At 31.1% G+C, this 26634-nt stretch overlaps 1 protein-coding gene across 12 annotated transcripts in view; it reads right to left on the bottom strand.

Annotated features, from left to right (window-relative positions):
- The window catches only part of LOC129940801 (serine/threonine-protein phosphatase 2A 56 kDa regulatory subunit gamma isoform), a 46565-nt gene that overhangs the window by 3548 nt on the left and 16383 nt on the right, over window positions 1–26634 (bottom strand). For 7 of the 12 annotated variants that reach the window (XM_056049290.1, XM_056049291.1, XM_056049289.1 and 4 more), the window contains 7 exons: window positions 25781–25952; window positions 5127–5323; window positions 4723–5057; window positions 4427–4657; window positions 3958–4350; window positions 3549–3753; window positions 1153–1686 (listed from right to left, as the gene is read on the bottom strand). In XM_056049290.1, coding sequence (XP_055905265.1) covers window positions 1546–1686; window positions 3549–3753; window positions 3958–4350; window positions 4427–4657; window positions 4723–5057; window positions 5127–5323; window positions 25781–25952 — 1674 coding nt within the window. In that variant the 3' untranslated portion in view covers window positions 1153–1545. Of the gene's footprint in view, window positions 1–1152; window positions 1687–3083; window positions 3271–3548; window positions 3754–3957; window positions 4351–4426; window positions 4658–4722; window positions 5058–5126; window positions 5324–11565; window positions 11936–12894; window positions 13713–21559; window positions 21832–25780; window positions 25953–26634 lie in introns of those variants that run through there. The other 5 variants (XM_056049282.1, XM_056049283.1, XM_056049284.1 and 2 more) reach the window with 5 other exon arrangements.

Below are 26634 nucleotides of genomic sequence, written 5' to 3'. Positions count from 1 at the left end.
CTTGGGGACATATTTAAGGTCAATTAGATAATGGTTTAAATATCAATGAAACGATGACTGTAAAATAACATTTCTTCATGTCCCACTCTGTTTTAAAATTAAAATTAAAAAATATAATAGAAAAACATAAATTTTGCATTGTATCAACTTAAAGCTAAACTAAGTTAATAACAAGAGACCATTTTGTTTGTATTTCTAATTATAAGAAATAGAATAAAAGAAATAATAAGCGAAACATAAACGTACATTACCTAAAAAAAGAAATTAAAATAATGCCGAAGTTTAAAATCCTCGGCCTTTTTACAGGCCCAGTATTCTCGCACTGAAAAAATTCGTACTACGAATGACAACTAGCATTGTTACAGATCTCATCCAATCAAATATATTGGTCCAATATTTGGAGTGGCATCTCTAGTCGTAAATTTGGAGTCGATATTTTAATTACGATTGTCATTATTTTGTCATTCGTAGAAGACATCTTCTCAGAAGAGGCTTTCGATAAGGCCATCTATCTAGGTACTAACCACTACCGCACTACAAAACGAAGTCTCTTATATAGAACTATAGAAATTATGTTACCAAAAATATATTCATAACTCCTCAGCCCAGTATACATATAATTTAATAAATAAGACGTTATTTGGAATAAAATATTTTTTTTTCTCCTATGCTAAGTAACAGAAGCGTCCATCCTAAACGTACGCGACCGTTTAAGAAAACTGACTAAGAAAAATAAACTCTTAAGGTACAGAACAACACAAACAAAAATTAGAAACATTTATTTTCAAAGCTGATGTTTAATTTTAAAAAGAACTACTAGCTTGTTTTAATAAAAATATTAAACAATTATAATAACATTCCACATTTAGATATATGTATAATTATAATAATTAAAACCATAAAAAAACGCTTAACAACAAAACCCAACTCCAAATTGTATTTTTGTGTACCTACCATTATGTTTGTAGCCAATTTCAGTGTAAATGTATGCAAAATAAATTTCATGCATTAAAATTAACTTTCATTCATAGGAAAAAAATCAAATTTAAAGAAAACAAAAGAACGCATTCAGCACTCAGAAGTTAAATGAACAAAAATAAACATATAATCATATCAAAGAAGGGTCAGAAATGTAAGTAGAAAAAATGTTGATTATTTTTATTTTCACTTTATTGGTAATCTGTTAAAATTATTTTAAATTTATAAATTTGTGTGGTTTTCGTGTATAATAAGTATACAAATATTATAAGCTAGTATGTATATTTCTAACTTTCATTTTTTTACTTTTTGATTTCTTTTATAAAATTAAAATATGTATTTAGATTAATTGTTTTCGGTTTTATTTATTTGTTTGTTTTATATTTAACTTTAAGGATGCTTGTTTTTTGTTTTATTTAATTTAATGTTTCCTCTGTGTGTACGCAAATAAAGTTGCAGTAATATTTTGTTTTTAATATATTGTAATAATGATATTTATACTTTTTATTATATTTTTTTAATAGTAAATTGTAAGTTTTATTGAATTTTATAGGAAATGTTCTAGCATTAATTGTTAATATCAGGTGGTGTTTTCAAATATTCATCAGGTCGTTTGTGTTCAATGAGGGCACGCACAGTGCCGGTATCAGCAGGCAAATCGGACTTTCTTCTAATTAGAGGTTTGTCCTTGTTACGTTCACCTCGTATCTAAAAACGAATATTAGGTTTTTTTGTTTATATCGTTATCGTGTGTTTGTGATATTATATGTTTTAAAAGATTGTTTCGCTACAGCACATATTGGTGAAATCTAAGCGTATGATGTTTAATTAGCATGATTGAAACGTTAAAGGCATAAGATATATCACTAAATAAATTGGTATTGTTGTTATTTTTAAAACAAACAAATAAAACATAAAATACAGCTAAATGACGATTATGATTATCTCTTAAAATAATATTACATATTTATCTAATACAAAATACGGTTTGATTTAGTTATTTACAGACAAAGAGTGTTTGTTAAGGAAACCTTGAAAACTGATGAGCATAAGGTAATAGAATTCAGAAGTTTCTAAGTTAATGAGTGTTTCGGATCTAGTTTTATTTAATATTTATTCAAAATGCATAATTCAACGCAATAAGTAGTAGATTTGAAAAAAAGTCTTGGAAAGAAAATTACTGTTTTTTAAAGAAATGTAATTTATAATTACATATTCTAGTTGCATAGAGTTAGCAACACATTATTTTTGATACAACATTAAAAGCAAATTTGCATGCCTTCCCGTTCCCTCTTTTACTATGTTCCAACAAAATTAAGTTTTTTTTTTTAAATAATTCCATGACATCAGTGATTTTTTAGAAACTTTTTAAGCTAAGGTCAAAAAGACCTTTATTCATTTGAATTTTTTTTACAATGCCTAAGTTTTATTTGTTTTAATAAACAGACAGAAGTGCTATGATCCTTAAAGTTACCAAATAGTACCTGAACGTCGCCGGTATGGAAACAACATCACTTTAAATTTAAAACAAATTATATTACGGGTTCATAAGTAGCGTGTAACTGACAAAACAATTAGTTTTGATTATAACTATGAAATAAGTTTAAAATGGTGTCTGGAGAAAGATTTTCCATTTCTTTACAATAATCTATTAAATTTCTAAGAAATCGCTTACACAAACGTTTACAAATGTAATTATTTTTTATCTGTAATTTATTTTTTTGTAATGGTTTGTTTTGGATAGGCTATCATCGATAGGTGAATTTTAGATACCTTATTGAACGAGAACTTTCAACTATTCACAAAAAGCAGACAAACATTTAAATTTCCAGTTCCAACATATTTGTAACATAAAATTAGCAATGGATGAACTTTATAACAACCCTGAGGAACAATTTATTATATTCTCTATAGAATGAATAGCAGAAGTATACAATTTTAGACGCAGATGGGAGATCAAACAAAAATTGGTTTTTAATTCCATTCAAACAAAAAATAGTTACGCATTTTGGTGTTTGAAAAAGAAAACAATATTGAGAGAGAATCGATAACAAATATCATAATGTAGAACTACAAATAATGTAACAACATTTAAAACACACAAATAAAATAAAAATGCCTAAGAAATGTTTTATTTTTTTCAGAAAACACAAAAAGTACGAAAATTATTTTCTCAAATAGGTGTGTTAAATTTTTGATTTATCTTCAATTATCACATTAAATTTTGCATTCAATTTTCGTTTTGAGTAATTTTCTTTGGAGACATTTAGCATTCCATAAACATTTAATCATCTAAGGAGAAAATAATTGTTAAAATTAGGTGAATACGAAAAAGACGAAAAGAAACAATATGTAGAATAAAAGAAAGAAGAATAAATTAGAAAACAACAAAATAACCTATTGTAAAATAATTAGGTAGATATGTATATTTTCGAAACAACATCGAGATGATTTTTGTTAAGAAAATACATAGGTTTCTTAAGGACACAAAATAATTATTGATTAAGAATATATTTAAAATGTGAAATATTTTTCTAACGATATATAAATACATGTTATAAACCACTTACCTCTCTAGTTTCTTGCCTAGCTTCTTGTTCAAATTTATCATATGTTAAATCACAATTATCCTGAAATTGATCAAATTCTATTTGACTGCTGGAAATGCTTAAGCTCTCCATTTGACCACAAAGCTTTGGCCACTCGGGATTAGTTTTAGCCAAATTTTCTACCTGAGCCCATAATTCCTCGCGATGTGACATGCGCTCCCGTTCCCTACAGTTGGTGGGTAAAAGGAAAACAAAATTAAAGAATTAGATAATAAACTGTTAAGGTAAAGGACGTAGAAACATCTCAAGCTACAATTTTGTATTACGTGACCTTGCCTTAAATTTATATGAATTAAACACTTCCATATAAAAGTTAGTCTGTTTGATTGAAGACTATCACTATTTTTCTTTTTGTAATTTCTATACTCACAATTGTTTCTCTTGCCGATAGTTTTTACTGCACTCATCAAACAATTTCTGATTCATTTCCATAAATAGTTTCAAAGCATTATAGATCAGTCCATGAATAGTTTTATTCCAATGTGTCTTTGAGTTTCGATTTAATGATGGAAACATTATTGGTAAGATCACTTGCGAGTTATCGGCTATTAGCGACATAATGTACTCATTATTCCAGTAGTATAGTGCACGTTCGGCAACTTGAAAATGCGGACTCGATACACATTTGGCAATTTGTCGAAATAATGGTATCATCACTTTTTGAAATTCAGCTGGTTCAATAACATCGAGTAGTTCTTCTAGTTCATTTAAAAACATCACCTCTTTGGGACTATGGGTTTTTGGCCAGAATTTTAACAGACTCCTAATTTATAAGAAAACAAAGATAAAATAAGTTAAAATCATATTTTAAATAATAAAATTAAGTATGAAGTAAATACCTTATTACAGGCTCTGACAGACTTGGATCCTTCTCGAGGAATTGCACCACACAATAAGTCAATTGCGGATGATAAACTGATAAGCTTTTTGCCTTGTGCAATGGTAGCAGAACTTTCAACAAAAATTGCTTGTGCTCCTCTTTTAACGGCAAAGCAAAACCATTTATAATACTGCCAAGAATTTCTAAAAGTTCAGCAATACCATTGTGGTGCTCTGTTTCATAGATGAATCTTGAACAATATTTAAATCATTATTGGCTTTTAATTTACAAAATAGAAAAAAACAAAATTCTTACCTATAGAATACATTGTTTATTTGTTTCCTAATAAATGCTCTCAGTCCTAGAAATTTCCCGTAAATTCTATGTAGTACGGTTTTTAAGAAATCCCTTTCTCTGGGATCCTCCGAATCAAACAACTCTAATAGCTGCAAAACAAACTGATGATCAATATATCGCTTGGCGATGTTTGGTTGAAAATCTGGTGATTCTAAGAATCGTAAAAATAATTCATAAACAAATTGAAGATGTGGCCATGACGATTCCAGCGTTGGCTCGTCTTCTTCTGGATCGAATTCAGCACCATTCGGATTAGATGATGGTGGTAGTGTTCGAAATAGGTTGACTGCAAACTAAATGGAACATATACAAAAAAACACATGGAATTTTATTGAAAACGAAAAAAAAGAAAATGTATTTACCATATTTATAGCTTCTGGATATATTTCTGCTGTGATGACGCCATTTTGATTTGTCAAGTAATCGACCATCTCGTGCAGAGCTGCACGTTTTACTTCTTTCCATTTTAAATCGCTTAATGGCTCGGAAAAATCGAATAGTGTACAACATTGTCTTAATTTTTGAATGAAAAGTTCCTCTCGTTCGCTATTTGAGACTTCTGTTAAAAGGAAGATCGATTACGAGTTAATATTTAAATTAAAACACACACAAAATTAATAATATAAATTTAATCTGAAATGTTTGTTTCTTCTTTTGTTAACGTTTGTTTGTTCATAATAGTTTCGTTATGTTTTTTTAAGAAATTAATGATAAAGCTAAGAGTTTTGTTTTAAGTGCAAGGAGATTCAATACATTTTGTGTATAGCATACGACGAAAAACAACTAATAGTCAACACAATAATCCACAAGATGAATATACGTTTAGATCAAGTTTCCAAGTGTGAATTTTGTGTTTTCGGTATGAAAATGTTGAAAGATAATATATGTTTACTTGTTTACAATGAAAATGCATGAAACTACAAATCAAAATCTATTAAAATTAGAACAAAGCCAACTGAAAATATGACACATTCATATTAAAAAAAAAATGTATACAAAATATTATTTCTGATGCATACAACAACAATTAAACAACGAAAAGTTATTTCATTCATTCGAATATTGTTCACTATTGTATTGATTAAAGAATAGAAACAATTTAAAACCCTGCAAACGATTTCTTTAAAGGCCCAAACGGAATCGGTAGCTAGAATTATTTCAGGTAAGTTAAAATTATATTCTTAATCCAAAACAACAATTTCCAACACATTATTCAAGTCAGAACTTTAAAAAAAAATGGGGAAAATACAACGGTTTCTTTTTCAAGATTTTATTTGAAACAAGAAAAGTAAATCAAAAGAAGAAAATAAATAGACTACAATTGGAAGTTAACATTAAAAATGACAACTGTTTGTCTTTTCTTCTATTTATCACACTGCGGAAAGCTTTCAGAAACAAAAGTTTCTAATATAATTCTGCCAATTATCAAATATCTCTAATTTTCTACTTGAAGATAAACTGATAGGCTGCTTATTTGGAGTTACCAAAACTCTTTCAAGCTTTTAAGAATAAAAGAGAAATTATTGAAATGTTAAGTTTCAAGTTTTTTTTCTCGCAAAATATTTTCGAAAAAAAAACTGATTCAAATTATTTCTACCAAGATTCTGATTTTATTTAGTGAATTGAGTGTGTGAAAATTACATTACGAGCCCAGACACCACGTTTAAGCAGTAGATTTGGCGAGACAATTTTGTTGCAAATAAAATATCCTATTCAGTGAATTTAGTAAAAGGAGATTTCATATAAAACTCCAAAATTCAATAGTTCATCTTACTAATTAAACAACTCCTTTCATTAGTTCATTCGTCTAATAGATTAAGATTAAGATTAATTCCATCAATCTTACATAAACTAATCAAATAACCTATATTACAATAATATTCACCTTCACACTCTGAATAATCCGTAACACAAATAACTGGCACATTTAGTGGATATTTTTGTAAGCTATCAGCCATCCGTCGAAGTAGTATAATGGATACCCACGCAAAAAAAATGAAATTTAAAATATTTTGTATTTTTTCTTGTACTTTTGTATATTTATTTATACAAATTTAAATATTAAGAGAAAATGAAGTCTTGAAAACAGACAAAAATTTACCAAAACAACATTCAGAACAGAGCGGAAAAGAAATGCACTTCGTACAGAAATCACATGTTACAAAAACCAAAAATCCAACAGCTGCAATGCAAGTTAGTGGCTTCGAGAACAAAAAAAAAGGAAACAAAAACAAAGAAATAACAAAATAAAACACGGGACAAGTTCTATGTCTCGAAAAATTTTCTCAAAGACCATCGACACCCCACAATAATAATTTTGGCAAAGATTCAACATTTCGAGAAAGTAAATATAAAAAAGTGCACATAGCTGAAGAAAACGAGAGGAACACAATAACAACACACAATACTTGAAAACGCAAATCAAGGTGTTATAAGAAATACGGTCAAATTTGATTATATCGTTGGGTGAAGGAAAAAGAAGGAAGAGACTCGTACTACCATACAACTGCATTTATGTAAGTTTCTTCTTTCGTTTTTTGTATAATATGGGACTAAATTTAAGTGACAGCAAAAGGAATTCATGGATTTGAAGAAGGTCAGAATTAGTGCATGCCTTTTTTGGTCGGTTTAGCTGCTATTTGAGTTTGTTTTTCTATTTTATTAATTCGATTGTTGGCATTCCACTTCGTCGCTAATGGCATTACCATGCCAATATTGACCAACAAATGAATTATAAATATTTATCAAGGCTATTTTTGGTTTTATATTGATATTTGTTCAGCACGATTTGTTATAATATTTCCGATTTATTTTAGAATTTTATTTTATTTTAACTTTACGACTTCTTAGAAATTTGAATATAAAATAAAACTATGATATTGATGAGGAGTGTTAAATGCTTATAGCAATTAAGTATTTGGCTATAATATTCTTGGGAATTACAAATTTAATTGATTTTGTCCGATTCCATTAATCATTTCCTTTCTGTTTTAGTTTTATTATTGACTTGAAATGGCACTTGAAAAAAAGGATCAAATAAGTATTTACAACTTATTTTGGTCGATGTGCGCAAGAGAGTGACATTTAAATAAATAAATTAGGTGGTGAACAGTTCGTTGAGAATTAGGGCATAGTGACTTACAACTCTGAACCATTCCTATGTGCGAGTTATGTCAGAGATGGAAAGGGCCTACAGTTTTATGATGAATCCGAACGTCTAATTTCAGACAGCATTTTCCAGGATAGACATTACTCTTGCAATAAGAAAAAAGCAGTACCCGGGAAAAAACTGTAAGTTAGGGATTAAACCCAAGACCTCTAGCATGACAGTCCAATGCACCAACCATCACTCCACGGGTACTACGAGTGACCTTTAATCAAAGAAAATACAGTTTGGAATGCTACATTCTGTGGTCGATATTAAAAATGAAACTCATTCATTTTTAATTCTTTATCAACTAGATTCGCAAATTTTCAATAAATATGCTTTGCTTACTTTAGGTAAATTTGAAACCTAAAATACTCTGCTCACATAACAAAAAAAGACAAAGCCTTAAATATCTCTAAACAACCTTCTCCCCATTTAACTAAATTCATTCAATTTACTTCAGCACGCAGGTATAATTAATTAATCATAAATAACAACACTGGTTGAACTAAAACCCCTCTTGAACTTGAACTTTCGTCGATTTTGATAAAAAATATATATACATAAAAACATATCTATGTACATATGTATGTATATACACACATTTGTTTTTGTTGTCTCTTTATTTTTATGCAGACTAACAAAAAATAATAAAGGCAGTCATTTATAAAATTAGGCCAAAATTTGTTGTTGGTGCTGTTGATTTTGTTATTAAGAATTTTAAGTGAAAGGTTATTATTTTCAAATGTTTGTATGTTACGTTTAAAAAAAAAGAAGGAAACATGCGTCCATTGTGTGAATAAAAATGATAATTTACTGTTATATTCTTTATTGCGTCTATAAGCTACTAAATTTTATTAAATCTCTTTAATGACAATAGTTTAACTGAATAAAATGAAAAATTGCACTTTATCACATACATATATACACTATTTTTATCTAATAAAAAAATAAAATAATAACGGGTTATCCATTTTGCGGTTGCAAAAGTATAGGGATGAAATTCGACATCTGTCAGATTAAGTTCTTTAACCATTTTTTTTTAGTTGAAAGTCTGACATTCACGAAAATGGATCGCTTAACAATCAGCCAAAGTATATAAATTGTTAAAACCTACATCAAAAATGGTGATTCTGCCACAGCCCCATTCCGTGCTTTAAGAGGAGATTATTGTTTACATAATAGTCCATCTACGCAGCAATTGGCAAACTTGTGAAGAAATTTGAAAAGACTGGGGCCCTACTCTGTAATGCGTTTCGAAAGCCAATCCGATTGGAATCTGATATTCGATTCGTTTATAATTTCGTACCCTGTAAAATGTTCGAATAAAATAAAACAATCATCTAGTACTTTTCCTATTTACCGAATAGATTTGCAGAGCCTAGACGCATTTCTTATGAGATTTGTCAAAGCAAAAATACAAAAAAAAAATCAAAACAAATCACCAAGAAGAAGATGAAAAAATTAAAATTAAAATTCAGTCATTATTATCACTTAAGAATTATCGTAATGACTTTTTTTACACTTCACTGCTTTGCAATTACCACATCTTAAGCTGATTTTTTTCATAGCAATTTAGTTTTTTATGTTGAAATTTGTCTTTTGCAAAGGTATACTTTTTTTTCTTCAAGTCATACGAATTCCACCATAATTAAAATAAAATAAAATAGCTTCTGTTTAGTATGAACATTTTTCGCTGATGATTCCCCGTAATGGAATTTATTTGCTTAAATTTTGAATAAAATTATTATTTCCTAACTTATATTTTATCTATTTCACACAACTTAACACAATTTTTCTTTTGTGTCCTTTAAAAACTACCTTCGAATTGCAAGTCGTTACCTCTCTTGGTGTAGAAACAAAATTTTCGTTTTCGAACGCTAATGACATTCGGAAACGCGTTGCCAGGTACGCAAAATCAGAATACGGATTTGTCATTTCGTAAGTACTAGATTTCTTATCAGCATTAGAAATAGAGAGTACAAAATATTCGTTTTCGAAAATATTTGCTTTCTAAACGCATTATAGAGTAGGGCCCCTGGATTGTTTACAGATTTTGTAACGTTATGCATATCGTTTCGCTCGTACCACTGAAAATATCGCTGCTGGAAGTGAAAGTGTTGCCTAAGACCGATTCGTCGTTCTTAGGAATTAAGACTGCCTTACGGCACATTATGGCGTATTTTATATTTGGATCTTCACCTTCATCCACAACAACTGAAGCCATCTGGTCATTCACAACGTCGTAGATACGTCGAATGGGTGCTAGAACAACAGCCGGTAAACGGCGATTTTTTTGCCGTTTTTCTGGTTTTGAAAGTCCTCAAGTAATTGAAGAGAAGCCATTACATCCACAAAAAGTCACTGTTTGGTGCGCTTTTTGATCCGGAGGTGTGATTGGACCTTACGTCATCACCGTCACTTCGGAGCGTTTTTTTCATATGATAACCGACTTTAGTAGAAGACTACTTGGGCAATTCGAGCCAATATGGTTTTATTGTAAGAGAAATTTCCTGGCCGCGTAATTTCTCGTCGTGGTGATATCAACTGTCTATTAAGATCATGCGATTTGATACCGCTGAACTTTTTCTTGTGGGGCTACGCGAAAGACCGTGTTTATGCAGATAAACCTTTAACTCTTGAGCACTTATAAACTAATATTTGTCAAGTTATGGCCGAGATACCGCCCGTGTCAAAAATTGGTTGAAAATTACACCATAAAATCGATGCTTGTAACAATCGCGTGGTTGGCACTTAAATGATGTAGTGTTTCACACATAATTTCAACGTTCAAGCTTTATAATAAAATGGAAATATAATGAAAAAAATATTTTATATGTGTTCTATTTACGTTTAATTTTGAAACAGCAAAATGGACCTAACTTTTAAACAGATACAAATGAATAAAAAATGATATTTCTTTACAACAAAAATGAAAGTTGAGACAAAAAGCGCACCAATAATTGATGCAAATTGAAAGTAAAATGAAATGAATTTAACGAAAAACAATCCATTTCTTCGTTGGGAAAGTGTATGGATGAATTTCAAATAGAACTTTAGCCGATTAAAGTGAATTTCGTGATAGGAAAAATTAACGGGTTTGTCTCATGAAAAACCAAGAACATTATTCAATTTTCTTTAAAATTTTAACTAAATAGATTGTCTTGTAGCCTTGGAGTTGTTCGGGTTCCTTAATCACTTCCTGCGATTTGTTGAATAAATTTTAAAATTTGAAGTGGATACTCAAATTTACTTTTGAAGTAATTTTCCAAGCAGTTCATAGAAGTGATTTATGGGCAGACAAAAAAACTTAAATTTAAATTTATCTGTAATCCTTTTTAAAATAAAGGATATTTTTAATGATTTGTTGTCAAGAAAAATTTCATTTTCGCATTTTTGTATTCATAAAGGAAGTTTTTAAAAAGCACCAATAAAACATAAAAAAAAAACAAATAAAAATGTTTTTTCTACGTAAACTCAAATTTAAAATTACATTCACTAATTAAAAAAATAAAATCAATTCATTCCAATTACTGTGTGTGTGTGTTTTTTTTTTGTAGGAGAATGATTCTAATGTAGCATAAAAATATTTATGAATAAATGTGGAGGATGTATGTATGTAGGTATATATTATTTATATATATATATGAAACCTCTAAGTAATGCCAATGAAACAGCTGCTGCTGCTGACGGTGAATGAAATAAATTTCGATCTCGAGCACGTCCTGGACTTCCAGTTATTTGCTGGAGGGTTTGTGGTGAGAGAACACTATCATTGCCATTGGGAAAATTTCCGGCAATATTTCCACCACTACCCACTAACCCACCGCCAACGCCCACACCGCTTATGCCTCCGCCTCCATTTGGTGATATGTTTTTAGAAGATGTGTTTAATGGTGTTGCAGCTGCTGTCAAACCAAAACTAGTTGTACTGTTTCCATTCTCCCCATTATTGCCACCCCCTCCACCGCCAATATTTTTCGAGTTCAAATTAACGTGTTGATTTGATTTTATAACATTATTCTGTGAGGGTGATTTTTTTATTTGTGGTTGGGGGTGTGTTACCATGGGATTTAATTTTTGTTAATTTTGTATGATTATAAAATTAGCAAAGAGTGAGAAAAAGAAAAATTAAGATGATGAAGTTATTTCTTAATTGATATGATAATTAGCGATAATTGATGACATAAGATAAATATTTAAAATAAATAATATAAATATTTGTTTAAGCAAACCAATAGAAAATTATATAATAATCTATAAAAAATTACGAACGTTTAATTTTCTAAAATAAAAACAATTTTTCATTGATAACAGCAACTGGGTAGCTTAAAATATGATTCAGTTTTAAGTAGTATTGCTGTAAGAGCAGTTAGTCTTTGGGAATAAGGACGTTTAATTTAAATGTCTTTTGATTTTTTAATCAATTAAACTACCAAGACTAAAAGATAGTTACATATCATTTAAATTGAATCGGCCAGAAAATAGTTCGCACAAAAATACCGTAGCACTGTACCGACTTTTTACAACAACCAAATAGTCATTTTACTGACATCGCTTTTTGTTTTAATAACGAGTTTTTAAAGTGGAATAGACTGAAAATGATTACAATATACGTTTTTTTTTTCAAGTTTTATAATTTAGATAACTTGATTTCGAAAATCTAATATTTGAATTTTGATAACTAAGGTGTGGCCCAGAAAAAAAATATCATTCCAAAATATTTAAATTTAAATTTCAAGTTAAATATTTTAAGCAAGACAATTATTATTTTGGATTAATTTGCTTTAGTTTAAAATATTATGATTTATATCCTTTTTTAGAAAATAAATTGAATGTTATATTTTTGCTTCTATTTTAAATACATAAATAGAATTTCCTCTGCAAATATCAAATCAATTCTTACTTCAAATGACTAACTACAAAAGAAAATTTAATCAAAAACTAAACAAATTGCATTTTATATAAACAATTTTTCTAACCTTACTATTACTATTATTAGCAGTTGAAGCATTTGATGATGGCGAAGATGAAGATGATGATGATGTTATCTGATCCTGTTGTAATGATGGCATATTTGTAAAGCTACCTGTCAATCGTGACGATGTCAAAACTTTTGGAAATTTAAAATGTCGACGGTCTTGAGATTGGATTTTTCTCTCTACGACGACGTCGTGTTTGTCAGTGTCAGTTTCGGTTTCAGTGTCGTCGTTGTTATAATCTTTATTGTAATTAAATTGTTCGAAATTGTGTTCGTCAGGTTGTTCAATTTTTTTGTCCAATTTAAATTGATTTAGTAAATCTAGATGATCATCATCAGCAGCGTATTGATCGTCATCAGCTAATAAGTCAAGTCCACTGTGAAATGATGGTGATTTTGGTATTCCTAGACCGTAACCGTTGTTATTGTTGCTGGTGTTGTTAGATTTTTTTGTGTTGTTTGTATTATTATTATTGCCGGCAATATTGCCGGAATATAACATAGCACTGACAACCATTTCATTAGCACACTCTTAGTGATTATCGTTAATTTCATTGCACGTATTGATTGTTCTTTTTATTTCGATTGGTTTATTGGTTTTTTATTTTAGTTAATCATTTAATTTTGAAATTTGTAATTTTTTTTCTATTTTAAATGCTCTTATTTTAATTTTCATTTTATTTAAATTTATATTTAGATTTTATAACACTTTGTGAAAATTAGGGAGTTAAGGAAGGTTTGTCCAATTTTAATTTTATAAAAACGATTTGTCAGGTTTTATAAAACATATATGTAAGTTTTTTTTTTTAAATTTTTAATCTGGAAATAAATTTTTAATAGAAAGGATTGGTTGGGTTATATCTTTATTTAGGAATATGTTCACAGCAAAATAAAACAAAGAGAAAACATCAAGATCGTTTAACATTCATCAGCGCAGAGTGAATATGAAAAAATTAAGTTTTGAAAATTAAAAGTATAATAACAAGGGTACAATTAATAAATAATAATATTTTGTTCCGCCAAAAACCACCATATTTTACAAACAAAAACACAATCACACTCAATACTTAAGTAATAAATCAAATTAAATTTATGTAACAAAACATGAATAAATGAAAATTGTAATAAACGATTAATTCAAAAGAATATACATACATAAATAGAAACGATATTTGAAAAAATCAATTCAATTAAAAAAATAACTGATTGGAGACTTGCCACCTTAAAAAATCTTACCTAAAAGGATTTATCTTTTTACTTCTTTTTAACTCAGGCCAAACATTATGCTTGTTTAAATCTTATTAGTAGCTATGAACAACATTATCAAATAGGTGAAGCTTACTACAATGTAAGAAATACCACTCTAGGCAATTAGCAAAACCTACAAGTGTTAAATCATTTTTATTCAAGCTTATGTCTTCTATTTAAATGTTTAACAACATGCAAAATTGTTGTTCATAAATGTTTGTCTGAGGTAAATTCTTCACTAATATAAAGACCTGAGTAGAGCTAAGCGAGAAACTTTATTTTTAATTAAATTTATTTTTTTTTCCTTCCCTTTATTGTTTCCATTGTTTATATATCTTATTAAATTATACTTCATAAAGGATAAAATTTGTTGAAAAAAAGTAATACATTTCTTGTATATATGTATGTACATAATATGAGTATATAGAGAAACACGATTAAACTTTTGTTATGAAATTAGGTTTTAATAAAACTTGGGTCAAAACAAAGTTATATCATAAGGTATAATCCATCATAGTCAAGGTTGTTATATATTGTCCTAGGCTTCACTTTGTGATGGTGTAATTAGAATATTTCATCCAGAAGAATGACCTGATCGAATGAAACCAATTAAGCATTATTCTCATTCGTGCCAGCAAAAATATCCTTCAAAGGCCATGTCCATATTATATTCACTACATATGTAGCGTTTGTTTGGTTGTTAATAATTTAGAACCACATACATATATGTAAATTGTTTTTCAAGGCCATGTGGTATTATCAACCATTTTTACATCCTCACATTTCTTTGAAAAATTTAACGTTTGTTATGACTTGTTGGGTCTAAAGAAACGCAATAATTAATTCAGAAAATACTTTGTTTGTATGTTTTCATTTCTAAAGGCCAACTTCTTTAAAAAAAAACTTCTGAATTAAAACTTCATATTTACTACCAATGAACCTCAAACTTTAGTCAGGGTAATTATATTGTATTCCAAATAGTACATCAATCAAAAAATCTATTTTCTTCGAATTTCTCTCGAATACTTCCAAGCTCTCAATCATAATTTCTCGATCTATAATTTACTTACTCTCTCCTACGTTATTCTGAAATTAATTGAACATGAAATAGGTTAAAAACCACCCACTATTTAAACCACAAAAAAGTAAACGCATGAAAAAAGAATAAAAGTTCAACAAACAACAAAAAAACTTCTACCCTTTTATAAATCATTCATCTGTCAAAAATAAATACCACCAATATGAACGTGGGTGTTTTTGAGGGTCGCAAACTTAATAATTCCAGTGTTTTCTGTTTAAATGCTGCCTATGGTTTATTGTAAGTTTGTTGACGATGAAAACTACGACAACGAGAAAAACGAAAATGAAACCAAAAACCACGAAGACAACTATAAACGATTAAATTAAAACAAAAACAAATATTCTCCTTCAGAACTTTTCGAATCTCTAGGCGTCTACGAATTAGATCAAAGTTGCTTGACCTCGATCTATTTCAAGAATCAGAATAATATACAAGATATGTGCGCTGCGGTGCTGTGCGGATGTATGTAGGTTCTCTCTACATAAATATACCTTATATGAGGAAAAGTGGGTACTAGATACCTACTTCATTTTTTGTGTTCAGTAAGACTTTGGAAGCAAAGATGGTGTTAGGTGGTGAGAACGAGCTTATTTTCTATCAAAGAACTAGTTCGTGGTTTTAATTTGGTTTCTCCAAGTGCGTTTATAATTCGTAATTGAATTGTATAGTGGGCGTGCAAAACAAAAAAAAAAAAAACTGACTAAGTAGCAAATAGTTTTTCTATTTTGCTAATAAACTTGCGTTTTAGGATTAAAAGAGTAGACTTGCATGTATGTGTATTATATTTCATATATTTTATTTTATTGGAGTTCTAAGTGAATACAAAATTTTAGATTGTTTGGCCGACATGCCCCATTAGTTATGTAGACATTTTGCTTTTCGCTCGGTGAACAAGTAGTTACAATGGGTTCTAATGAATTCGAAAGAATCAAAATAAATAAAGAGAAATAGAACCTTTAATGATTGGAGTTTAGAGTTATCCCCCTAAAATAACAAATCGATCATTCGAATAACTGAAAAATATTGAATTGATCAAGTTTTTGAGAGGGAGCCAATTTGAATTTGCTATTTTTAATTTGACTTCATCTTTTCATATCGATTTCTTTTGAGGGGTATTCTCTATGTAAGAAAATGCACATTTTAATATACAAACGTACCTAATTGACTTTATCGAAAATAATATTTGAAAATTTGATTAAGGAAAATTAATTTCTCTGAAAATTTCCTAGAGCGCATAATTCGTCTTTTTAGATTTTGTAAATTGTAAATGGGATGGACCGGGCAAACGCAAACTAAAAGACTGCGATATCTACTACGGCGACTGCTACCGAGAACAAAGACAGCGTCTATTTGGGTGTGGATTTGTTGTTGGAACTAGGCTCAGGCAAAAAGTCTTGAGTTTTAACAGTGTGAGCGAGCGCGTCACGACAATCCGCATCAAGGCTAAATTCGCCAACATAAGCCTAATATGCGCGCATGCCCCAACAGAGGAGAAAGATAAAGACGCCAAAGACATATTCTTCAAGCTCTTGGACAAGACATATGAGCAGTGCCCTGGCTATGACATTAAAATTGTCTTAGGAGATTTTAATGCCAATCTAGGAAGAGAAGACATCTTTGGTGGGATAATCGGGAAATACAGCCCGCACGACACTACCTCCGACAACTGATTCAGGCTGGTCGATTTCGCTGCGGGGTGAGACGTTCTGGTAGCTAGTACGCAGTTCACGCATCTCAATATCCACTAGGGGACATGGAAATCTCCTGATCAATCAACCGTCAACCAGATTGACCACATTGCGATCGACGCACGACACTTCTCCAGTATCCAGGATATCCGAACATTCCGAGAGGCCAACATTGACTCGGACCACTACCTCGTTGTAGCCAAGGTACGGCTACGGATATCCCGATACAAGCCAAAACAAGGAGGTACTGTGAGAAGATTCGACGTTAAACGGCTACAATCGCAAGAGACTGCCATGTCCTTTTCCGATCGAGTCTCTAGTAACCTCCTAAGGAGTCCTATGCTTCCTGCATTAAGCATTGAAAACCAGTGGCAACATTGCCTTGCAGCCATCAGAGATGCCGCCTCTGAAGTGCTAGGTTTCACACGGCCACCACAGCGAAACTCCTGGTTTGACGACGAATGCCGGCAAGCGCACGCAGCGAAACAAGAGGCATACAAAACGGCGCTGCACAAAAGGACTAGAGCTGCTCCCGAGCTCTACGAGCAGAAGAGGAACACCGGCTTCTTAGATGGAAAAAAGAGAGCATGAGAAGCGCGCGATCGAGGAGATAGAGGGATGTCACAACAGGAATGAGGTTCGTAAATTTTACCAAAAGGTAAAAAAACCTCCCAAGGGTACCAGCCACGAAGCGAAGCCTGTAAAGACGATCAGGGGAACATCGTAGTAGAACCGCAGTCGATGCTGAGAATATGGAAAGATCACTTCTCCAAATTATATAACGGCGATGACGAACCGAATTCCGCTGTAAGGGAGATACAACCACTCAACCTCGGCGACGCAGATCAACAATTCCGCCTACCCGACCTTGACGAAGTGAAGATAGCTATATCTTAACTTAAGTCAAACAAAGCTGCTGGAGCTGACGGCATCCCTGCCGAACTATTCAAAGCAGTAGGCGATGACTTGGTACGGAGCATGCACCAACTCATCTGCAAAATATGGTCGGAAGAAAGCATACCCGATGAGTGGAATCTCAGCATAGTGTGCCCGATACATAAAAAAGGAGACCCTCTAAACTGCGCCAACTATAGAGGCATCAGTCTCCTTAACATTGCGTATAAGATCCTTTCTGCCGTATTATGTGAACGTCTGAAGCCATTCGTCAACTACCTGATTGGTCTTATCAGAGTGGCTTCAAACCAGGAAAGTCCACTATCGACCAAATATTCACACTACGGCAGATCTTGGAAAAAACCCAGGAGCTTCAAATCGATACCCACCATCTCTTTATCGATTTTAAAGCTGCGTATGACAGCTCTACCGAACAATGTCTAGTTTTGGCATCTTTGTCAAACTTATCCGTTTGTGCAGAATGACGATGGAAAATGCACGCTGCTCTATCAAGTTGGAAAAGATCTTACCCATGCATTTGATGTCAAAAAAGGTTTTAGACAAGGCGATGCACTGTCATGCGACTTCTTCAACATCGTTCTGGAAAGAATTGTGCAAAACTCAACCGTCAACACTAGAGGCACAATCTTCCAAACATCCATCCAATTACTCGGATACGCAGATGATATTGACATAATTGGAAGATCAAAGCGTGATGTCAGTGGAGCGTTTTTGAGCAATGCGACGGAAGCGAAGGAGATGGGTTTAGTGGTCAATGAGGGCAAGACCAAGTATATGCTGTCATCAAAAAAGGACACTGAACGACGACGTCTTGGACAAAACGTCACCATGGACAGCTATAACTTTGAGGTAGTTAAGGACTTTGTCTAAATTGTAAATTCTAGTAATACAATTTTATATTTATACGGTGATTATATAGTTGCAAGAGACTTAATTAACCTTCCGAAGGCATGGCTTTTTTGCCTACTACATCTGCTGTTGTTCATCGTCCCATCACCTTTTATAAAAGAACAGTAATGAAACTCAAAATCAATTATTATAATTTATTAAAGATCGAGTATTTACATTTAAAGAAACTGAGAAAAGTATTCTTTTGACGTTTAATAAAAAGTTGTGGGGTGATGGGTGACCCCACTTGGCATCGGAAGGTTAATATTTGTAGTAAAAATAACACTAAATATTAAGAGCAATCAAAGAAGAGCGATATCCGATCGTTTTATAGACAAACGAGTATTTAAAACCAAAACTTACAATCAACTTAGTATATGTCGATCTTCGAGAAAACACATATTTACTCAACTGAAAAATATGTAGGTTGTTCTTTATATTTCCGTCCTTACAATAATGGCAAGACAATACAAATTGATTTTAAATGGTTTTATCGTTTTCGTTTACTTTCTTTTACAGCAATATTGGAAAAATTTCCAACACTCCGTCTGAAAGAAAGACGGTTTAAGTTCTTCTGGCATAAAAAGTCACCATCCACAAAATTTATTTTCCATGTTAAAGACCAAAAAAGGCGTTAGACAGCAAATGATGGATGGACGGTGAATGACACATAAACTCAATGTTTTCAGTCTTTAAAATTGCAATTGTTTCTTTTTTGTTATTGGTTTTCCACAAGTTAAAAATGCTTGTATACCATTCCGAATGGAAAATTCCAATTCCCTAGGTGGTTTGGTTGTCAAACGTTTGATGATGGCAAGGAAACAAACGAACATTTGTTTGGTTGGTGCAAAACAATATTTGTTGCATTTAGTTCTACTTGAAACACACATAGGGCATTAATCCATGGTGCATCACCTGTGCCAATATATAAAACGGCTATTGAGCCACTATCTTGAGCATTTCTTTACAAAAATCGAAGTATTTTTTTTAGCGAGGATAATAATTCTCAAAAATGACAAAAAATTTGAGTTGAGCAAATACTTCATTTTATAGTAGTAGTAGTACCCGTTACATGATGGTTAGCGCTTTGGACTGTCTTGCGAGAGGTATATCCCTGCCTAATTCATATAAAGTTTTTTTTACGGGTACTGCCTCTTGCGAGGAATTGACACATTCTCCAAGAGTAATTCTTGTCATGAAAAGTGCTTTCTCAAATTTGCCGTTCGGATTCGGCTTAAAACCGTAGGCCCCTTTCATCCCTGACAAGAGTACTCGCACACAGGAATGGTTGAGAGTCGTCAGCCACTAGGCCCTAGTTCTCAAAAAACTTACTGTTGCGCCACCCAATTCATTAATTATTTACTTCATTTTATACAATGATCAAAGAATAAATTATTTCTTTTTTTAAATGACCAATTAGGTTTCAAAAACACAAATTTTTAAAGCTAAAGAATTATCGATACTAAAGGACACAAAAACGAACGCAATATTTGCTGGGGATTGTATGGTTGCTCTAAAAAGGTTGTCAACCTGTCACTTCCGCCAAGTGTCTTATTGAAATGTCTTGAAAGTTATATGTAATTGAGGCATTTACTTTTATACATATATTTCACCACATTCAACATAAGGATATCCAATTCTTAGTCACTAAACAAGTCTCACAAATGTTTTAGTAGAAATTTGCGACAAAATCTACCAGGCCAGGTCCACCGCAGGTTTAAAGAAGAATTTAATGTTGAATACAGAAAAGATCTTTCAACCGCACAATATTATCAGCACATTTTTGAAAATTATAATTGCCCATATACTCGTACGGCTTCGATTACATTGAGAGCTTAAAGTACCTTTACCTTTAACGACGCAAATAATGTTCAAACGTAAGACGTCACAACCAAAATTTTGTTAGGTTACTTGACTGAAAAAAACCCAAATCAACCTCAATATGTTTAAATGACCGTCTTGGTCGTCGTCTACGTTGGAATAAACCTCCAAAACCGCCTTTGCCGCCCGACGTTCACCGTTAAATCTCTGAATTAGTCATACACTATCGATTTTTCAGTAGTTCATCCATTATGCATGACTATTTATAAACTCAACTCATCCTTACTGCCACCTCTTAGCCACTATACAAGTACAGGTGCATGCATTCGAAGTGCAGGTGCAAACAACCCGAGAAAACATAAAAAGGAAATATGTTGTAGGTACACACAAAACAAAAATAGGAAGAAAAATAAAAACAAATATAGCATCCAGAATAGCAACAGCAAAAGATACAAGTTAATATAAAAGACAACAACCGCACAGCTAGAAACAACACACCCGAGACCAATCGGGAGTGTGGTGCGATGGTGATGATTCCACCTCAACCTCAGCTCCTCAGCCAGTGTGGAGTCAAAGGAAGCATAGGAAGATGGTCGTATTTTTTTTTTCGTTCATTCCTTGTGATTGTGGTAATGTACACACAGCATTGCTGGGAACTTGGATCTTTTGGAAAGGAATATTTCTGGAGAAAAAAAATCGATAAAGCAGCAAGTAAGTTTGCAACAAGAAAGAACAGGAAAAGTATGGTAATAAAATTCGTTTTCTTTTTTTTCTTCATTCTAATTTTAATTAAGATTTTACAAGCAGATTTAAGTCTTAGTCTGAGTGGAAATAAAATTAATTAAAGAGAAAAAAATAGCCAATTTTGTTTAATACACCCGCTGCCATACTTGTAAAACGACCTTGAACTTATTTTCCCAAAAAACAAAAAAAAAAAGCAAAAACAAAACGAAAGAAAAATTATGAAATTTTCACAAATTTACCAGAACCTTGCCGGTTTATATTTATTTAACTTGTTTGCTAACCTTTTCATTAATATTTATTCTTTTAATCAACACAATTTTCGTCTGTTTAAATTTTGAACCGGGTTTTTTAGTCGTCCGATACGCCAACGAAAAGAAATACTTTCTAGCTCCACTTATTTATTTTAATTATATTTTTTTAAAAGAACTCACACAACCGACATAGTAGAAGAATTTTATTTTATTTTAAAACAGAAAACTAAATAAAAAATATAATAATTTATAACAAAAATCAATAAACTGTGTAAGTAACCCTATTTCTTTTTGTCCCTAGCAGACACCCTATTCCAACAGGCGACAGGCGTTAAACTACCTATACCGTTATCGGAGCGATGGCGCTTTGCCAAAACGGAAATATATTTTTGTTGCTCGCTCTTTCTCCTTCAATGTATCTTTGGTTTCTCAGAGAGAAAGCTATGTAGAAACTTGGTATAAATGGTCTTGGAAATAATAGGGGATAACATACTACGATGACAGATGGTATAGGTGCTAAAAGAGAAGAGCTTTTCTTTTATATTGTTGATTCAGGATATGGGTGTTTTCAATGTATGAATGAATTGATATTTTATAGTGACATTATAAGCATTGCCAGCAATAAACATTTAAATTCGTCCATCAAACCCTTGAATGGCCTATAAACCTAACCCAGCAAAATATGTATAATATTTAATAAATTATTTTTTTTTTAAATAAAAAGAATAATGAAATTTTCAGAGGCTATTTTTAAATTTTTAGTACCTGTGGCATGATGGTTAGTGCGTCATGCCGGAGGTCTTGGGTTCGATCCCTGCCTGTACCATATAAAGTTTTTTTACGGGTACTGCTGCTTGCGAGGAATTGACAAATCCTCCAAGAGTAATTCTTGTCATGAAAAGTGCTTTCTCAAATTAGCCGTTGGGATTCGGCTTAAACCTGTAGGTCCCTTCCATCCTTGGCAACAGTACTGGCACACAGAAATGGTTGAGAGCTGTAATTCACTAGGCATTTATTCCCAACGGACTGTTATGCCACCTAATGATTGGATGATTTTATTAATTTGTCAAGAATTTTCCGAACACAAATTGAGTTTTCCAAGTTAATCAAATATCCTCGCACATACACAAGATCTTACATCTCCTTAAAGTATTAAAAGCCAAATATTGTTAGGGGTATTTTTTGACTTTTCTAAGTGTTCCAAAAATATACCAACATATTTAGTATTTCAAATTAGACATGTTGTGGTCTTATGTAAAGTTTGCATATTTGTGAAAGTGAAATAACAATATTTAAATAAATATAAATAATTTGTCATTCACTATGTGGACAACACAATTTGAATCTATAAAGTTATATCAAACTATTCAAACTTATTTTAAACAAAAAATTAGCCGATTGTCTGCTACTAAAAATTAAAGACTGCATTGCAGTTAGTTAATGGGTTTATAATGACGAAATAATGAGCATAGAGATGTTAAATTTGATTGATATACATTTTAGAATATAATAGGAAAGTGAGTTACATAGGTACATCAAATTCACCCCTTCCACATATCACGTGGCTATTTTTTTTTTTAATTCTCTTTTAGTATCTATTTTTATAATTTATTATAAAACAATTTCATTCATTCATCTTCTGAGTAATAATAATCCCCACTTAGTTTCCCATCACTAAAACAACAAAAGCAAAAAATTAAAACAAAGTTCCAAGGAGGTCATTTAATTGTCTACTTCATGAATACCTATTCTTTCATGTTGTTGTTGAATATAAAATAGATACTTATTATAGAGCAAAAAAAAAACTGGGCATCACCCCTACAGTTTGACTTACGAGAAAGAACTATATACAACTTATGACAAGTGTTGCTAATTGTTAAATCTTTTTTGTTTTCTTTCAAAATATTTTTTTTTTATTGTTGAAGGAGACAAATATTGTTTGTTCTGTACTACGAGTAGGTATTCAAATTTTGTTTTACCTATGTTCTTCTCTACTGTGGGTAAAATATTGATTAAGGCACTTAACTGGTAATTTGTGTCAAGCCCCGACAAGTGCTAGATGCAAGATGTTTTTGAGTTTTTTTATATATCAAGTAGTCAAATGCTGTTGGCCTATACCTAATAATTAAATCAACACTGTAAAAGGCATATATTTAGTACTCTCGTCTGAGAAACTAAATTCTTAAGTTCAAAGTTTGTACGATTAATACGATTTTTAAACTAACAGTTCTTAAAACTTACATATTTTTGAAACTAAAGTAAATGGATGGTAAATGTTAAATTCTCTCATGTAGGAAATATACCTCTCTTAAATGTAAGTCAATGCGAAAATAAGTCTAATTTATATTTTTTTAAATCATTAATCGTGTTTGGTTTTAAGAAATCAAGAAAGGTTAAGCAGTTAAATAAGACATGTTATATTGTTAGATGAATGGATTTTAACAATAGCCTACTAAAAAATATTTTTGAAAAGTTAAGTGCATTGTAAATTATAAAATTATTTTAACAACAATAGCACAATTAAAATTCTAAAGCCCTTGCAACTTGTGCTCCTTAAACCTAGCTAATATTAACTTAAAAATTTTAGATTATTATGAGTCTATAAAATTAGAAACTATTTCTATGATAAGTTCATAAGTAAAACTAATTACTATTCTCATAATATACATACATACATATGTGGCGACATGACTTGGCACAGTCCTGAAAGATCTATGACACATAATTAGAAGCCATGGTTTACTCGTAGAAGAGTCCAACAAAATATTGACTCAAAAAAGCTTTTAGTAATTAAATTTGATTGTCTTTATAAATACAAAAATAAACATTTCACTAGTGGCTGACCTATCCTAAGCTTACCTCTTAAATAAGTTCCAAAACATAATTCAGATTCCATAAATTCTACTCATACTCATAAATAAAAATAAAAAAATATCAATTCAATTCAAATATACAAACAAACAAAAGAATTTAAAAAATAATATTTCGTGTAACAACTTAATATAAAAACAAATATAGACCAAACACACAAAATAACATTTCAGAAGAAGTCCTTGAAGTGAAAACGAAAATCACACATCGGTTTAGGAAGAAAAAAGCAAACGAGGATTTCAGAAAAAATTAAAAATTAACGAGAGGACAACAATATAAAAAGAAAATCGCTGTTAAAAAAAGAAACCTACAAACTGCGTGAATTGAATGAATGTCGATTTGTTCATAGTTTGAACAAACTAGGTATTATAAAACGCAAGTTCCTATTGCGTCTTCACTGTAAGTCTATAGATGGTGTAAAAGAATGCAACATTGCAGTTTTTGACCTTGTTTGAGTTTCTCTGTTGTATGTTTTTCTTTATAACGGGTTATCCATTTTGCGGTTTCAAAATATTAAAGCTGGAATTAGAAATCTGCCAAAGTAAATTGTTAAACAAATCTTAATTTTCAGTTAAAAGTCGAAAGAAAATTAAAATCCTTAAGTAATTAAAAAGAGACCATTGCATACACAAAAAGCCACTGTTTGGTATGCTCTTTGGTCCGGAGGTGTGATTGGACCTTACTTCTTCGAAAACGACTGTCATGGTCAATTCGGAAGTTTATGGTCATATGATGGTATTAATATATGATATTTAAACATACGACTTGGAGAATATGTGGTTTCAACAAGACGGTGCCACATAACTCGAGCAAATATGGCTTTATTGTAAGAGACATCTCCTGGCCGCGTAGTTTCTCGTCGTACAGATATCAACTCGCCACCAAGATCATGCGATTAGACACCCCTGGACGTTTTTTTGTGGGGCCATGTGAAAAACCATGTTTATGCATATAAACCTTTTACTCTTGAACACTTTAAAACCAACATTAATCAAATTATTGCTGAGATACAGCCCAATATGTGTCAAAAGGACTTGCAACAATTCACACGGTGGTCATTTAAATGATGTAGTATTTCACACATAATTTCAAGGTTCAAACTTTATAATAAAATAGAAACAACATGACAAAATAAATATTGTATGTGTTTTATTTACGTTTTCTTTTGAAACCGCAAAATGTATAACCCTGCATTAACTTTAATTAAACATGAACGAAAATTTACAATATATATCCAAATTAGAAATGAATGCATTCTTTTCTATGACTTCAGTGTTATTTTATTTTACTCAGAATAATTACGACGTTATAAGATTTCACAAATCAGAATATTACTGACTATTTTTTGTTTTTAAAGTTAAGAAATAAACATAAACTTACTTTCCAAAGGACTGAGTGCAACTAATTCACAATTTTTCGAAACATTATATCGAGTGCTGCTTTGACGTTTTTCCTTTTTAATGACAGGTGTTGTAGCCAAATTTATACCCTTAGTTAGTGGTGTTGGTGGTGGAGCATCACGTGGCGGCGTACCTTTATTTTCTTTGTTGGCCTATACAGGGGAAGAAAAATTCATAAATTAAGTGAAAATTTTGTATATAAAAATAAATCGAAATGCTATTGAATATACACAATATTTAATGCTTGACTACTACACATACACATATTTATTACCAAAACTAAAAATATTTTGTCAATGCTTGTTAAGTTAGCTTACTCTTCAAAATGCTAAATAAATTAAGTGATCTACGGTTATATTTATAACACTTTGGATAAACATTTATAATGTATAGGTGGGTATAACATATTCTCACTAATGACTGATTTATTATTATTGTTTTGCTTTGAAAGGCAGATGCGGAAGGGAAAACTTTTTTCACTAATTTGTTTTACCATTATATGTGAATTGGATTTCTACATGTTTTTGATAATTTATTTTTTTGAATCAGTGTTACACTTAAAAACCAAAATGCAACATTTTCTTTCATCAATATGTTTTTATGGTGAGTTATCTGAGAACGAAGGCTATTACATTTGTTTGTATTCTTGTTGGTGTACACAGGTTAATGGTTCACATAAAATATATAAACAAAATTTACATCCTTTCATATGGGGAAAAAAATAATATGGTAGTCCCACATTTAGATAAAATCTTTCATTTTGTCCCTTAAAGCAATACTATCCCCGATTTTGTTTTAATTGAAAAAATTGAGGAAAGCACTGTTGTTGAGAAC

This window comes from Eupeodes corollae, chromosome 1 (genome assembly GCF_945859685.1).
Source record: "Eupeodes corollae chromosome 1, idEupCoro1.1, whole genome shotgun sequence".
Taxonomy (NCBI): domain Eukaryota; kingdom Metazoa; phylum Arthropoda; class Insecta; order Diptera; family Syrphidae; genus Eupeodes; species Eupeodes corollae.
Note: the sequence above shows the minus strand (reverse complement) of the source record. Positions and strands in the feature narration are given on the sequence as shown.